The 15,537-nt window shown below is 42.1% G+C and overlaps 1 protein-coding gene across 1 annotated transcript in view; it reads right to left on the reverse strand.

Moving 5' to 3' along the window:
- LOC141145987 (uncharacterized) overlaps positions 1-15,537 on the reverse strand; it is a 374,157-nt gene that overhangs the window by 300,124 nt on the left and 58,496 nt on the right. Inside the window, exon 3 of the mRNA XM_073632772.1 lies at positions 12,246-12,369. Within this exon, the coding sequence (XP_073488873.1) occupies positions 12,246-12,369 (124 nt within the window). The remainder of the gene's footprint in view (positions 1-12,245; positions 12,370-15,537) is intronic.

Raw genomic sequence — 15,537 nt, forward strand, 5'->3', positions numbered from 1 at the left:
AGTGTAAGACCTCCTCTTTTTAAAGCTTCGCCTTTGGAGATTTTTGTGCCCAATTTTAAAGCATGACATGTTAGGTTTCTATTCACACGGTGCATAAAAAACCTATAAACCATGCGCTTACTCCAAAAAAATCATAGATGTAAGCAGCTAACACAACAAATAGAAAATTTGTAATAAATCATATATAACCAAGTGTAGCGCTAAAAAATGAGAAAGAAAATATTGCTATACCACATATAATAGCAAAATGAATTGTGAAAAGATAGTGTTTTGTATACTTTGTGAACATTCATACAAATAGAACACTTATGTTATAAAGCCTTAGGGTCACCAAAAGTGATAACAGGATGTAAAAATGGCAATAAAGTCCAAAACTGAATGTGCAGATACGGTGAACATAAATTTTGCAATGGTGATAAATTCCAAAACATATACTCGTGAGAGATTTCTGTATGTAATCCAACATGTGCTGACAGACCCTTGTGCGAAACCGCCACCTAGGATGACTGGAGGCTTACCAGAAAGTTGGGACCCACCTAGCATACACTATATGGGTCAAACAGGCTTGGATTGCTCACTGGCAATGAAGGTAGGGAACCAAGGGCTGGTGAATGGTAAAGTTGTAACGTTGCTATCCCAAAGAGGTCTTCTTCATATGGAAGCTCGGACACCAACGGACATTACCCACATGTAATGAAGAAGGGGCTCATAGCGTAATTCTGTAAACCATAAAAAATTTATTAAAAGGAAAAACACTTACATTTCAGAATAAAAAGCGCTTGCAAGTAAAATGGCGGCAGTGGAGTCCTCCCGACGCGTTTCATCATACAAGACTTCGTCTGGGGTACTTGCCCACTGCAGCCAGACTCCTTTATATAGGGACAAAGACCCCTCTGATGAGAATCCAGCTCCCAGGCTTGTTTGCATTGGCACTTCCGGGGTCATCCAAAATGGCGGACCCGAGTGCTATCCAAGCCTCTCTTTCATGTAATTCAATTCCCATAGGTCTAATGGTGTCATGTGTTTCAAGAGAAGACGTGGTGCTGAGTGCCTTCCAAGCCTCTCTTTCACATGATTCCATTCCCATAGGTCTAATGGTGTCATGTGCTTCAGGAGGAGACATGATGCTGAATGCCTTCCAAACCTCTCTTTCAAATAATTCCATTCCCATAGGTCTAATGGTGTCATGTGCTTCAGGAGGAGACATGATGCTGAATGCCTTCCAAACCTCTCTTTCAAATGATTCCATTCCCATAGGTCTAATGGTGTCATGTGCTTCAGGAGGAGACATGATGCAAAGTCCATTCCCATAGGTCTAATGGTGTCATGTGCTTCAGGAGAAGACATGATGCTGAGTGCCTTCCAAGTCTCTCTTTCAAATGATTCCATTCCCATAGGTCTAATGGTGTCATGTGCTTCAGGAGGAGACATGATGCTGAGTGCCCTCCAAGCCTCTCTTTCAAATGATTCCATTCCCATAGGTCTAATGGTGTCATGTGTTTCAAGAGAAGACGTGGTGCTGAGTGCCTTCCAAGCCTCTCTTTCACATGATTCCATTCCCATAGGTCTAATGGTGTCATGTGCTTCAGGAGGAGACATGATGCTGAATGCCTTCCAAACCTCTCTTTCAAATTATTCCATTCCCATAGGTCTAATGGTGTCATGTGCTTCAGGAGGAGACATGATGCTGAATGCCTTCCAAACCTCTCTTTCAAATGATTCCATTCCCATAGGTCTAATGGTGTCATGTGCTTCAGGAGGAGACATGATGCAAAGTCCATTCCCATAGGTCTAATGGTGTCATGTGCTTCAAGAGAAGACATGATGCTGAGTGCCTTCCAAGTCTCTCTTTCAAATGATTCCATTCCCATAGGTCTAATGGTGTCATGTGCTTCAGGAGGAGACATGATGCTGAGTGCCTTCCAAGCCTCTCTTTCAAATGATTCCATTCCCATAGGTCTAATGGTGTCATGTGCTTCAGGAGGAGACATGATGCAGAGTCCCGGCATCGAGAACCTCCCACTTCCACTTGTTACTACCCCTTATGACCTCTTAGTGGGTGTATGGAGGTGGAGGCCGTGACTCTGCATCACCACATCAGTGACATCCCCCCTAACGTATATTACGATAAAAAACCACGCTCGCGCATGCGCGCGGCGTAGTTCAGCGCGGTGACATCAATGAAGGGTGAGGCCGCAACTGTGCGTCTCAACCTCAATCACATCCCCCATAGTCTAATAGAGACCGCGCTCGCGCATGCGCGCGGCGTGGTCCAGTGCGGTAACGTCATCAAAAAACGACGCATGCGTACATCACCTCCGGTCTCCGTTTGATCACACCAGGAAGTGACCTGCAGAGAGGGGAAAAGGGCCGGAAATGATGTTATAATCCCCAGACCGGCCTTCAAAGTGTACGCAATGAGTGTGCATTAATGGGTGACCTAAACACGATCAGGACTTCATTCAAAGATGATAGATGAGTCCATGAAAACAAAACAAAAAATGAAAAAAATATGAAGAAGATGGATTCTCAGCAGGAGAGAGAAGAGATGGACAATTAATTATTCCATCTCTTGACTCACTCTATGTCCCCATATAGCTCATATTGTATTACTTCAAAAAAGACAATACTTTAATAATAACTACCCAATTGTCAAAATAAAGTAAATATAATCATAATAATAATAAAATAATGTGTAACAGATGGAAAGGCACATGCATGTAAAAAGTATCAGACATAATATACACCCTAGGTATTAGTACTCCTAAACGGAAGTTGATGTTTCTTATCTCATGATAAATCTGTCAAGACTCGTTTATAAAGGCATTAACATCTACTTCCACGTTCATGCCTTGAGGAAAAAAGGTCTGTATCATTTGAAAGAGAGACTTGGAAGGCACTCAGCATCATGTCTTCTCCTGAAGCACATGACACCATTAGACCTATGGGAATGGACTTTGCATCATGTCTCCTCCTGAAGCACATGACACCATTAGACCTATGGGAATGGAATCATTTGAAAGAGAGGTTTGGAAGGCATTCAGCATCATGTCTCCTCCTGAAGCACATGACACCATTAGACCTATGGGAATGGAATCATTTGAAAGAGAGGTTTGGAAGGCATTCAGCATCATGTCTCCTCCTGAAGCACATGACACCATTAGACCTATGGGAATGGAATCATGTGAAAGAGAGGCTTGGAAGGCACTCAGCACCACGTCTTCTCTTGAAACACATGACACCATTAGACCTATGGGAATGGAATAATTTGAAAGAGAGGCTTGGAGGGCACTCAGCATCATGTCTCCTCCTGAAGCACATGACACCATTAGACCTATGGGAATGGAATCATTTGAAAGAGAGACTTGGAAGGCACTCAGCATCATGTCTTCTCCTGAAGCACATGACACCATTAGACCTATGGGAATGGACTTTGCATCATGTCTCCTCCTGAAGCACATGACACCATTAGACCTATGGGAATGGAATCATTTGAAAGAGAGGTTTGGAAGGCATTCAGCATCATGTCTCCTCCTGAAGCACATGACACCATTAGACCTATGGGAATGGAATTATTTGAAAGAGAGGTTTGGAAGGCATTCAGCATCATGTCTCCTCCTGAAGCACATGACACCATTAGACCTATGGGAATGGAATCATGTGAAAGAGAGGCTTGGAAGGCACTCAGCACCACGTCTTCTCTTGAAACACATGACACCATTAGACCTATGGGAATTGAATTACATGAAAGAGAGGCTTGGATAGCACTCGGGTCCGCCATTTTGGATGACCCCGGAAGTGCCAATGCAAACAAGCCTGGGAGCTGGATTCTCATCAGAGGGGTCTTTGTCCCTATATAAAGGAGTCTGGCTGCAGTGGGCAAGTACCCCAGACGAAGTCTTGTATGACGAAACGCATCGGGAGGACTCCACTGCCGCCATTTTACTTGCAAGCGCTTTTTATTCTGAAATGTAAGTGTTTTTCCTTTTAATAAATTTTTTATGGTTTACGGAATTACGCTATGAGCCCCTTCTTCATTACATGTGGGTAATGTCCGTTGGTGTCCGAGCTTCCATATGAAGAAGACCTCTTTGGGATAGCAACGTTACAACTTTACCATTCACCAGCCCTTGGTTCTCTAACTTCATTGCCAGTGAGCAATCCAAGCCTGTTTGACCCATATAGTGTATGCTAGGTGGGTCCCAACTTTCTGGTAAGCCTCCAGTCATCCTAGGTGGCGGTTTCGCACAAGGGTCTGTCAGCACATGTTGGATTACATACAGAAATCTCTCACGAGTATATGTTTTGGAATTTATCACCATTGCAAAATTTATGTTCACCGTATCTGCACATTCAGTTTTGGACTTTATTGCCATTTTTACATCCTGTTATCACTTTTGGTGACCCTAAGGCTTTATAACATAAGTGTTCTATATGTATGAATGTTCACAAAGTATACAAAACACTATCTTTTCACAATTCATTTTGCTATTATATGTGGTATAGCAATATTTTCTTTCTCATTTTTTAGCGCTACACTTGGTTATATATGTTCTATTCACACGGTGTAACATCATCTTTCACATTATACAAAAAATTGGGCTAACTTTACCGTTTTGTTTTTTTAAATTCATTAAAGTGAATTTTTCCCAAAAAATTACGTTTGAAAGACCACTGAGCAAATATAGTGTGACATAAAATATTGCAACGACCGCAATTTTATTCTCTAGGGTCTCTGCTAAAAATATATATATATATATATATATATATATATATATATATATATATATATATATATATATATATATATATATATATATATATATATATATATATATATAATGTTTGGGTGTTCCAAGTAATTTTCTAGCAATAAAAATACAGATTTTTGCTTGTAAACAAATGTCAGAAAAAGGCCTGGTCTTAACCACTTGAGCCCCGGACCATTATGCTGCCTAAGGACCAGAGGTCTTTTTCCAATTTGGCACTGCGTCGCTTTAACTGCTAATTGCGCGGTTATGCAATGCTGTACCCAAACGAAATTTGCGTCCTTTTCTTCCCACAAATAGAGCTTTCTTTTGATGGTATTTGATCACTTCTGCAGTTTTTATTTTTTGCGCTATAAACGGAAAAAGACCGAAAATTTTGAAAAAAAATGATATTTTCTACTTTTTGTTATAAAAAAAATCCAATAAACTCAATTTTAGTCATACATTTAGGCCAAAATGTATTCGGCCACATGTCTTTGGTAAAAAAAATGTCAATAAGCGTATATTTATTGGTTTGCGCAAAAGTTATAGCGTCTACAAACTAGGGTACATTTTCTGGAATTTACACAGCTTTTAGTTTATGACTGCCTATGTCATTTCTTGAGGTGCTAAAATGGCAGGGCAGTACAAAACCCCCCCAAATGACCCCATTTTGGAAAGTAGACACCCCAAGGAAATTGCTGATAGGCATGTTGAACCCATTGAATATTTATTTTTTTTGTCCCAAGTGATTGAATAATGACAAAAAAAAAAAAAAAAAAAAATATTTACAAAAAGTTGTCACTAAATGATATATTGCTCACACAGGCCATGGGCCTATGTGGAATTGCACCCCAAAATATATTCAGCTACTTCTCCTGAGTACGGGGATACCACATGTGTGGGACTTTTTGGGAGCCTAGCCGCGTATGGGACCCCGAAAACCAATCACCGCCTTCAGGATTTCTAAGGGTGTAACTTTTTGATTTCACTCTTCACTGCCTATCACAGTTTCGGAGGCCATGGAATGCCCAGGTGGCACAACCCCCCCCCAAATGACCCCATTTTGGAAAGTAGACACCCCAAGCTATTTGCTGAGAGGCATATTGAGTCCATGGAATATTTTATATTTTGACACAAGTTGCGGGAAAGTGACACTTTTTTTTTTTTTTTTTTTTTTTTTTTGCACAAAGTTGTCACTAAATGATATATTGCTCACACAGGCCATGGGCCTATGTGGAATTGCACCCCAAAATACATTTAGCTGCTTCTCCTGAGTATGGGGATACCACATGTGTGGGACTTTTTGGGAGCCTAGCCGCGTACGGGGCCCCGAAAACCAATCACCGCCTTCAGCGTTTTTAAGGGCGTGAATTTTTGATTTTACTCTTCACTGCCTAACACCGTTTCGGAGGCCATGGAATGCCCAGGTGGCACAAACCCCCCCCCAAATGACCCCATTTTGGAAAGTAGACACCCCAAGCTATTTGCTGAGAGGCATGGTGAGTATTTTGCAGCTCTCATTTGTTTTTGAAAATGAAGAAAGACAAGAAAAAACTTTTTTTTTTTTTCTTTTTTCAAATTTCAAAACTTTGTGACAAAAAGTGAGGTCTGCAAAATACTCACTATACCTCTCAGCAAATAGCTTGGGGTGTCTACTTTCCAAAATGGGGTCATTTGGGGGGGTTTTGTGCCACCTGGGCATTCCATGGCCTCCGAAACTGTGATAGGCAGTGAGGAGTGAAATCAAAAATTCACGCCCCTTAGAAAGCCTGAAGGCGGTGCTTGGTTTTCGGGGTCCCGTACACGGCTAGGCTCCCAAAAAGTCTCACACATGTGGTATCCCCGTACTCAGGAGAAGCAGCAGAATGTATTTTGGGGTGTAATTTCACAAATCCCCATGGCATGTTTGAGCAATATATCATTTAGTGACAACTTTGTGCAAAAAAAAAAAAAAAAAAAAAAAAAAAATTTGTCTCTTTCCCGCAACTTGTGTCGCAATATAAAATATTCCATGGACTCGACATGCCTCTCAGCAAATAGCTTGGGGTGTCTACTTTCCAAAATGGGGTCATTTGGGGGGGTTTTGAACTGTCCTGGCATTTTATGCACAACATTTAGAAGCTTATGTCACACATCACCCACTCTTCTAACCACTTGAAGACAAAGCCCTTTCTGACACTTATTTTTTACATGAAAAAGTTTTTTTTTTTTTGCAAGAAAATTACTTTGAACCCCCAAACATTATATATTTTTTTAAAGCAAATGCCCTACAGATTAAAATGGTGGGTGTTTCATTTTTTTTTTTCACACAGTATTTGCGCAGCGATTTTTCAAACGCATTTTTTGGGGAAAAAACACACTTTTTTAAATTTTAATGCACTAAAACACACTATATTGCCCAAATGTTTGATGAAATAAAAAAGATGATCTTAGACCGAGTACATGGATACCAAACATGACATGCTTTACAATTGCGCACAAACGTGCAGTGGCAACAAAATAAATACATTTTTAAAAGCCTTTAAAAGCCTTTACAGGTTACCACTTTAGATCTACAGAGGAGGTCTACTGCAAAAATTACTGCCCTCGATCTGACCTTCGCGGCGATACCTCACATGCATGGTGCAATTGCTGTTTACGTTTGACGACAGACCGCCGCTTGCGTTCGCCTTAGCGCAAGAGCAGGGGGCGACAGGGGTGCTTTTTTTTTTTTTTTTTTTTTTTTTCTTTATTATTTTTTTGCTTTTTTATCTTATTTTTAAACTGTTCCTTCCATTTTTTTTTTTTTAAATCATTTTTATTGTTATCTCGGGGAATGTAAATATCCCCTATGATAGCAATAGGTAGTGACAGGTACTCTTTTTTGAAAAAATTGGGGTCTATTAGACCCTAGATCTCTCCTCTGCCCTCAAAGCATCTGACCACACCAAGATCGGTGTGATAAAATGCTTCCCCAATTTCCCAATGGCGCTATTTACATCCGGCGAAATCTAAGTCATAAAATGCTCGTAGCTTCCGGTTTCTTAGGCCATAGAGATGTTTGGAGCCACTCTTGTCTCTGATCAGCTCTATGGTCAGCTGGCTGAATCACCGGCTGCATTCTCAGGTTCCCTGTTGAGACAGGAGAGCCAGAGAAAAACACGGAAGACGGTGGGGGGGGGGGGGGCATTCCCTCCCACGGCTTGTAAAGGCAGTCTAGAGGCTAATTAGCCGCTAGGATTGCTTTTACATGAAAGCCGACCGCTGGCTGAAAAGAATGATACCAAGATGATACCTAAACCTGCAGGCATCATTCTGGTATAACCACTCAAAGTTGTGAATGGCGTACCTGAAGACAAAAAAATGGTTAACAATAAAGCACAGTAAACAATAAAGTATAAATAATTACATACCTGAAAAACAAACATAATAACAATAACAATAACAATAACAATAACAATAACAATAAAACACTGCAGAATAGAATACAGTAAAAAAAGAGCAGAACAATAGAGAGAGAGAATAGAGAGAGAGAACAATAAAACGACAACTATTTTTTTTTATTTTATATATATTTTTTTTTTTTTTTACACTTTTTTTGTAACTAACTTTTATAACTGTAACCGGTTCCAGGTTCGGGTCTCTCAAAATGCGATGGCATCTTGGGAGACCCTGTGAAAGTGTGCCTAGTCTGTGCAATGCTGTACCCTACGCTAATACTCAACTAGTGTATGGTAGCGTTCAAAACATTCACCAATGCAAAGACCAGGATTGTCAGGACAGAAGGGACAATAATAGCGGGTGTCACGCCTATATCCGCGTTTGCTGCAGACACAACATCTTTTTGGGGGGGGTTCGTTGGGTAGGGGTACTCGGGAGCACATAAAAATGCCTCTCATGCAGCCGACTGCATTTCGTTGGGGGATGTGAATGGGGGAAGTACGGGCGCTGCAGAAGTGGTGGGTTCCCAATTAGGATTGGCGAATGCAGCAGGAAGGGCACTATGGGCACGACGGGCCTGTGTTTGTCTTTTTGGTGGCAGCGGGACACTACTTGTGCTTGTCACCTCACCAGCTTGAACTGCACTTATGGGACTCGCCACGTCACCAAGTGTTACTGCAGTGCTGGTTTGACTATGACCGGGGTGTACTAGGCCGCTGGTGCTTGCCAGTTCAATAAAAAGCTTCCAAAAAAACTGTTAGCGATCGCAGGGATCAGGCCTGACTCTGCGAACGCTGCAGTTATGCGTTTAGTGTTTTGTAAGTGACAGTGATCGATCGATACTGCACTTGGGTGGGCTGGACTGGGCCGGGCGGAGGGGCAAAACGCAGGTGCTAGCAGGTATCTGGGTTGATCCCGCTAACACTGCGTTTTTGGGAACCCTAAACTGCTGGGGACGCTAGTATAGATCTGATCTGATCGGATCAGATATTGATCCGATCAGATACTATACCACTAAGGGAGGTGTACGGTGCGTGCGTGGGTGTTAGCGGTACTGGCGCTAACCTGACGCTGCCTGGTGCTTGCTTGCCAGTTCACCAAAATGCTACCAAAAAAACTGTTAGCGATCGCAGGGATCAGGCCTGACTCTGCGAACGCTGCAGTTATGCGTTTAGTGTTTTGTAAGTGACAGTGATCGATCGATACTGCACTTGGGTGGGCTGGGCGGAGGGGCAAAACGCAGGTGCTAGCGGGTATCTGGGCTGATCCCGCTAACACTGTGTTTTTGGGAACCCTAAACTGCTGGGGACGCTAGTATAGATCTGATCAGATCAGATATTGATCCGATCAGATACTATACCACTAAGGGAGGCGCATGCTGCGTGCGTGGGTGTTAGCGGTACTGGCGCTAATCTGACGCTGCCTGGGGCGACGCATATCACCGCCGGGCGATCAGGGGGCTAAACCTTTATTAGGTAATAAACGGCGGGTGCCCTGACACTATAAAAAATAAACAAACTAACCAGCGTCACCCGTAACGGTTATACGGTGATCAGTGGTGAAAGGGTTAACTAGGGGGCAATCAAGGGGTTAAAACATTTATTAGGTAGTATATGGGGGTCCCTGTCACTATAAAACGCTGACAGCGAACCTAAATATTTACCTCACTAACTAGCGTCACCAGCGACACTAATACAGCGATCAGAAAAATGATCGCTTAGCAACACTGGTGACGGGGGGTGATCAAGGGGTTAAAACTTTATTAGGGGGGGTTAGGGGGGTACCCTAGACCTAAAGGGGGGTAATACTAACTGTCCCAACACTGTAACTGTCACAAACTGACACTATGCAGTAATCAGAAAAAAAAAAAAAAAAAAAAAAAAAAAAACCTGCTGGTGTCAGTTTGTGACAGGGGGGGGGGGGTGATTGGGGGGGGATCGGGGGGCGATCGGGGGGGGGATCGGGGTGTTTTGTATGCCTGGCATGTTCTACTGTGTGTGTAGTGTGTTGTGCACTCACATTGATGTCTTCTCCCCTCGGCGCTGGAACGGAAAATACCGAGCCGAGGGGAGATGACATCATTTCCTTTGCTGCTGTTTAGCATACAGCAGCAAAGGAGTGTTCCCATTGGCCGGCGGCGATCGCGAGGGGGGGGCCACGAACGGATGGCCTCCCCCTCATCTCGGATCGCCGGGGAACAGAACGGGACCGCTTCGGGCACCGGGGGGGGGTCCGATCGGACCCCCCACCCGCGAGAGGCAAATCACGTACATGTACGTGATTTTGCCTGCCCGTGCCGCCTTGCCGACGTAAATCGGCGTTAGGCGGTCCTTAAGTGGTTAAAGTGGTATTTTTATAAAATTTTGTAAAAATGTTCGTTCTGTGAAACTGCATATACATATATAATGTGTGAACACTGGCACAAGATAATGTTACTAAGCTATTTTCATTTCAGGTTGAAGGTTTTTCATTCCTAAGAATCATATGAATCAGGAAAATACTGCATCATGACCACCAGATGGAGCTGAAAATCATAGTAAATAAGATTTTTTTTTTTCTATAATCATCAGCATCATCTAGTTGCCATATTATGTTATTCTCCTGATCCATGGTATTCTTATAAATGATGAACATCTGACCAGGAGAGAAAATAGTCAAGTAACATTCATTTTGCTGGCACTTGCACACAACAAATGTGCATGCAGTTTCACAGGATGAATAGCTCTTTAAGGCGGGGTTCACACTGCCGTGTGGAGCGGCTCACAGCTGGGGTCTGATGCATCCCTTTTCACTGGTTCAGGTCTGATTTAGGTCTGAATTTTTGGCTGAATTCGGACCTGAAATGGACCAGAAGATGCACAGGACTCCTGTGTAATTCGATCTATCGGTCTCAGAGCTGTGTGAACCGGCTTCATTGAGAGCCCATCACAGTCTCCTGACATGCGAATTGGATGCGGGGAAACCTGCATCCAATTCACCATAGTGTGAACCCAGCTTCAATGTTTTATAAATACACCCCTTTGCAGAATACACAGGGATTTTAAATAAGAAAGGCCAGCAAAAAAATGGCTTTTAAAAGACAGAAAGAAAATTTGAAAACTTTACAGATGCGGGGAAGTCAACCCTTTTAACTCTAGTTAAATAAACTTTGATGAAAAACATAACTATAAGTAAACTGAAAATTTGTCAATGATATGTTGAAGAAAGTGCAAAAATAGTGCAAGACCAGAGGGTGATCTCACTGTTACTGCTATTTTAATGTATTGATGTTGATGTAAATGATCTGATTCACAGGCAGGCACTTTCTACACTCCAGAGGATCTTCACATTCTGCTTGGTTTGTAGTGTAATGTATCAAACATGGAAATTGAAGAAGTGTCACACCACTACTAAGAGACTCAGATACAATTTTTTTCCAATAAATGTTATCAGGACAATTCAAAAGAGTAGCTTGATTGACAACAATGTATATGTACATGCATAATGTATAGTAAGTGAACTGAACCTTTATAGGGCGTACACACGGTCGGACTTTGTTCGGACATTCCGACAACAAAATCCATGGATTTTTTCCGACGGATGTTGGCTCAAACTTGTCTTGCATACACACGGTCACACAAAGTTGTCGGAAAATCCGATCGTTCTGAACGCGGTGACGTAAAACACGTACGTCGGGACTATAAACGGGGCAGTGGCCAATAGCTTTCATCTCTTTATTTATTCTGAGCATGCGTGGCACTTTGTCCGTCGGATTTGTGTACACACGATCGGAATTTCCAACAACGGATTTTGTTGTCGGAAAATTTTATCTCCTGCTCTCCAACTTTGTGTGTCGGAAAATCCGATGGAAAATGTCCGATGGAGCCCACACACTGTCGGAATTTCTGACAACACGCTCCGATCGGACATTTTCCATCGGAAAATCCGACCGTGTGTACGGGGCATTACTGTTATTTTTCCACTGTGATTGCAAGCATAGGTCATGTTAGCAACTAGTTTGGTAGCCTAATTTGTCAATGATATGTGGCAAGTGTGCTGTTTCTTGTTTACTTAGAACAAGTCAAAAATACTCACCATATGTTGTTGCTGTCCTCAGAACTGAACACTGCATCTTTACATCTTGAACCTGTATTGCAGAGCAAGCTCTGAATGAATGGAAAAATTCCATGACTAGGCAAATTCCGTGGTTCTAAAAAGCCTACAAGGGAAATAAATATATTACATGATTATTTAAAAAATCATTCTTAGTGCTTATTAATGCAAATAATTGCTTTCCATGCTCTCGCCTTGCAAATATATTTTGATAATAAGGTCAGTATCTAGAATGTAGGATGAGTTTAATTAAAATTAGTGTTTGCTTTGGAAAAGGAGGTTAAAGCTAACTTTCAGACAAATCTTTTTTTTCAGTTTTGGATAGAATGATAAACGGTATGGTATTTATGTCAGATTTAAAATCTGCCTGTGTCCTCATAGAGCAGCTTTCACTTCTTGTCCTGTTTAACACAGGACACCAAAAGGGATTACAAATTTACGGAGGTCCTTATTTTTGCTTACTTATCTATGTAAACCTAAAAAAAATTTTGGCTGGAGTTGGGCTTAGGTTAAGTTCTAAAACTTTATGACCAATTTATCCTCTCAAGAGTCATTCCCAGGAATAGGTACTCCCTTAAAAAGAAGGAAGGAACATATTTTTTAACAGCTGTATAAGGTGCTTCATTAATGTTTTTGGTAAGTATGAGTTTATGACAACAATGCCCCAAAGGGGGAAGGACTATAGCCGTGGGGAGAGGGGCAGCATGGCTGGAGAGGAGCAGCTTGTAATCATTGACATGAATGACGACAATGTGTGCAGTATCTGCAAGCTGGGCACATACACTGAGATCCTATCTTTTTGCCACATCTGATTTGAGCTGAATATCGAGGCGATTTCCAGGTCTAATTGTCAGCATACCAAGTCTGTACGGGGGCACAAGGATTATTTTGAGAAATATCATAAGATTGCAAACCAGGGCTAGTCTTGCTCCAAACTCACCAAAAGTCTTTAAGAAAATACTGATTTCTATCATTTATAAGGCCAGCATTGTTGGCCTGCGTCAGCTCTCCTTTTTCCAAAAAAATATTTTTCTTTGAATATAGAGATTTTATCAAATATATCAGGAAATTATGCTATGCCCTGTATATTGGTTTCACAAAAAATATGATCAATACATCTCTGCAGTTTGCCTCATGCTGACAAGTTGATTTTGTTCTGGCCTGAATAACAAGCATATGGATTTTACTGTGTAATTCCAATGATTGCATCAGCACCTTTCCATGACAAATCATTAGAAATCATAGTCTGTGCCAAACTCATATTAAAGTTGTTTGAAAAGATTGTATTTTAATCACTAGATTTCACATAATTACATTTTGCAATTAAGATAAATATATATTGTTTTGCAGTCACGGTTTTCACAGGCACTTTTTTTGTAAAGTAGACACTTTTATAAAAAAAAAAATGGTAATGCAAATGTCCCAGCCAGTGCTGGGACAAGGCCATTTGGTGCCCAAGGCAAAGATGGCAAAGTGCGCCCCCCCATTTTTAAGAAAGAATCAATGTCGTTTCAAAACAAGAATATACTTAAAACAATACAAATTCAATTAGGTTTAATGCGATAGAAACAGAGTTCATTCACGCCTTTTAATTATATGTACAGTCAGGTCCATAAATATTGGGACATTGACACAATTCTAATCTTTTTGGCTCTATACACCACCACAATGGATTCCACCACTGGTCCACAGTGGGAGGATTCCCCCTTCCACCTGGAATGTGTAGATGGGGGAATTGGAACATTCTTTTTTTTTCATTCAGTCTAATAGTTGAATGAAAAAAGTGATCAATGTATGGGCTGCCTAAGAGCTAAGACCAGCCATAGATAGTTTAACCTCTTGACATCCGCGCTATAGCCGAATGATGGCCACAGCATGGACCTGAATTTCCGGGAGGCCGTCATATGACGGCCTCCCCTGTGCACGTGCCCTGTGCGCGCTGTGATCACCGAGTCACTGAGTCCTGGCCCCTTACAATGTGATCAGCTGTCGTCAGCCAATGATAGCTGATCACATGATCAAAACAAAAGCTCTGTGATCTTTTTTTTTTCTCCTCATGCTGACAGCGCGAGGAGAAAAAAAAAGCTGATCACTGGCTCATCTGCCTCATCTGTGCCACCTGCCATTGCCACTTCACACTGCCCACCAATGCCACCTACCAATGCCCATGAGGGCCACCTATCAATGCCCACAAGTGCCACCTATCAGTGTAACTGATCAGTGCCCATTATTGCCACCCATCAGTGCCCATCAGTGCTGCCTCATCAGCGTACATCAATGAAGGAGAAAAATTACCTGTTTTAAAATTTATAAACAAATATAATAACATTTTTTTTTTTTTTTAATTCGGTCTTTTTACATTTTTTTAACACTAAATAAAATCCGCAGAGGTGATCAAATACCACCAAAGAAAGCTCTATTTGTGGGGAAAAAATGATAGAAATTTCATTTGGGTACAGTGTTGTATGACCGCGCAATTGTCATTCAAAGTGCGTCAGCGCTGAAAGTTGAGAATTGGTCTGGATAGGAGAGGGGTTTAAGTGCCCAGTAAGCAAGTGGTTAAATCTTGGCTGTTTCAGCGAGAACTGTCTGAGATTTGAACCATTAATGGGCAGGCTGAATGTACCAAGTTGATCGATCAAATTGGGTACAACCAGCCCTGCCGGATTCTCTTATGATTATCACTAGCGGTTGCTATATCTGCTAGTGATAATCTCTGTTTTTCGGGACAATACAATTGCTCAGCAGAAGGGATTCCGCTGTCAGCACTGACTGTGCTGACAGGGGAATCATGCAACTTTCTTTCCTGCAATCTGTGGTTGCTGGAAAGAAATTTGTACCATCTATTGTCTAACTGAAAGTGAAAGTTAATGAATGTCTTGAAAGAACATGGGGGGGGGACAGATGGGTGATGGAGATAAGGACAGTTCAGTGATTACAGTGCACTGTAGTGTACACAGTTGCACACTCACCCAGGTCCAGGCTGGAAGATCAGGCATTTTTGGCACACAGGAACCTGCAGCTGCTGTTTTCATATTTCCCCCCCCACACATCCCCTCACTTCAGATACATCTGCACATCGGGGATAGTGTGGGCGGGGCGGGAAGTCACTGGAGGAGCAGAGGTGGGAGGAGAAGGAGAGCTGTATTCCCCCCTGATCTCCCGTCAGTGAGGGAGGGAGGTGATGTGTTCGCTGGGCTGTGTAAGTGTCACAGACACTCTTACAGAGCTGCAGCCACCAGTCTCAGAATTTACAGACTGATTCTCCTGTCCT

This window comes from Aquarana catesbeiana, linkage group LG05 (genome assembly GCF_042186555.1).
Source record: "Aquarana catesbeiana isolate 2022-GZ linkage group LG05, ASM4218655v1, whole genome shotgun sequence".
NCBI lineage: Eukaryota > Metazoa > Chordata > Amphibia > Anura > Ranidae > Aquarana > Aquarana catesbeiana.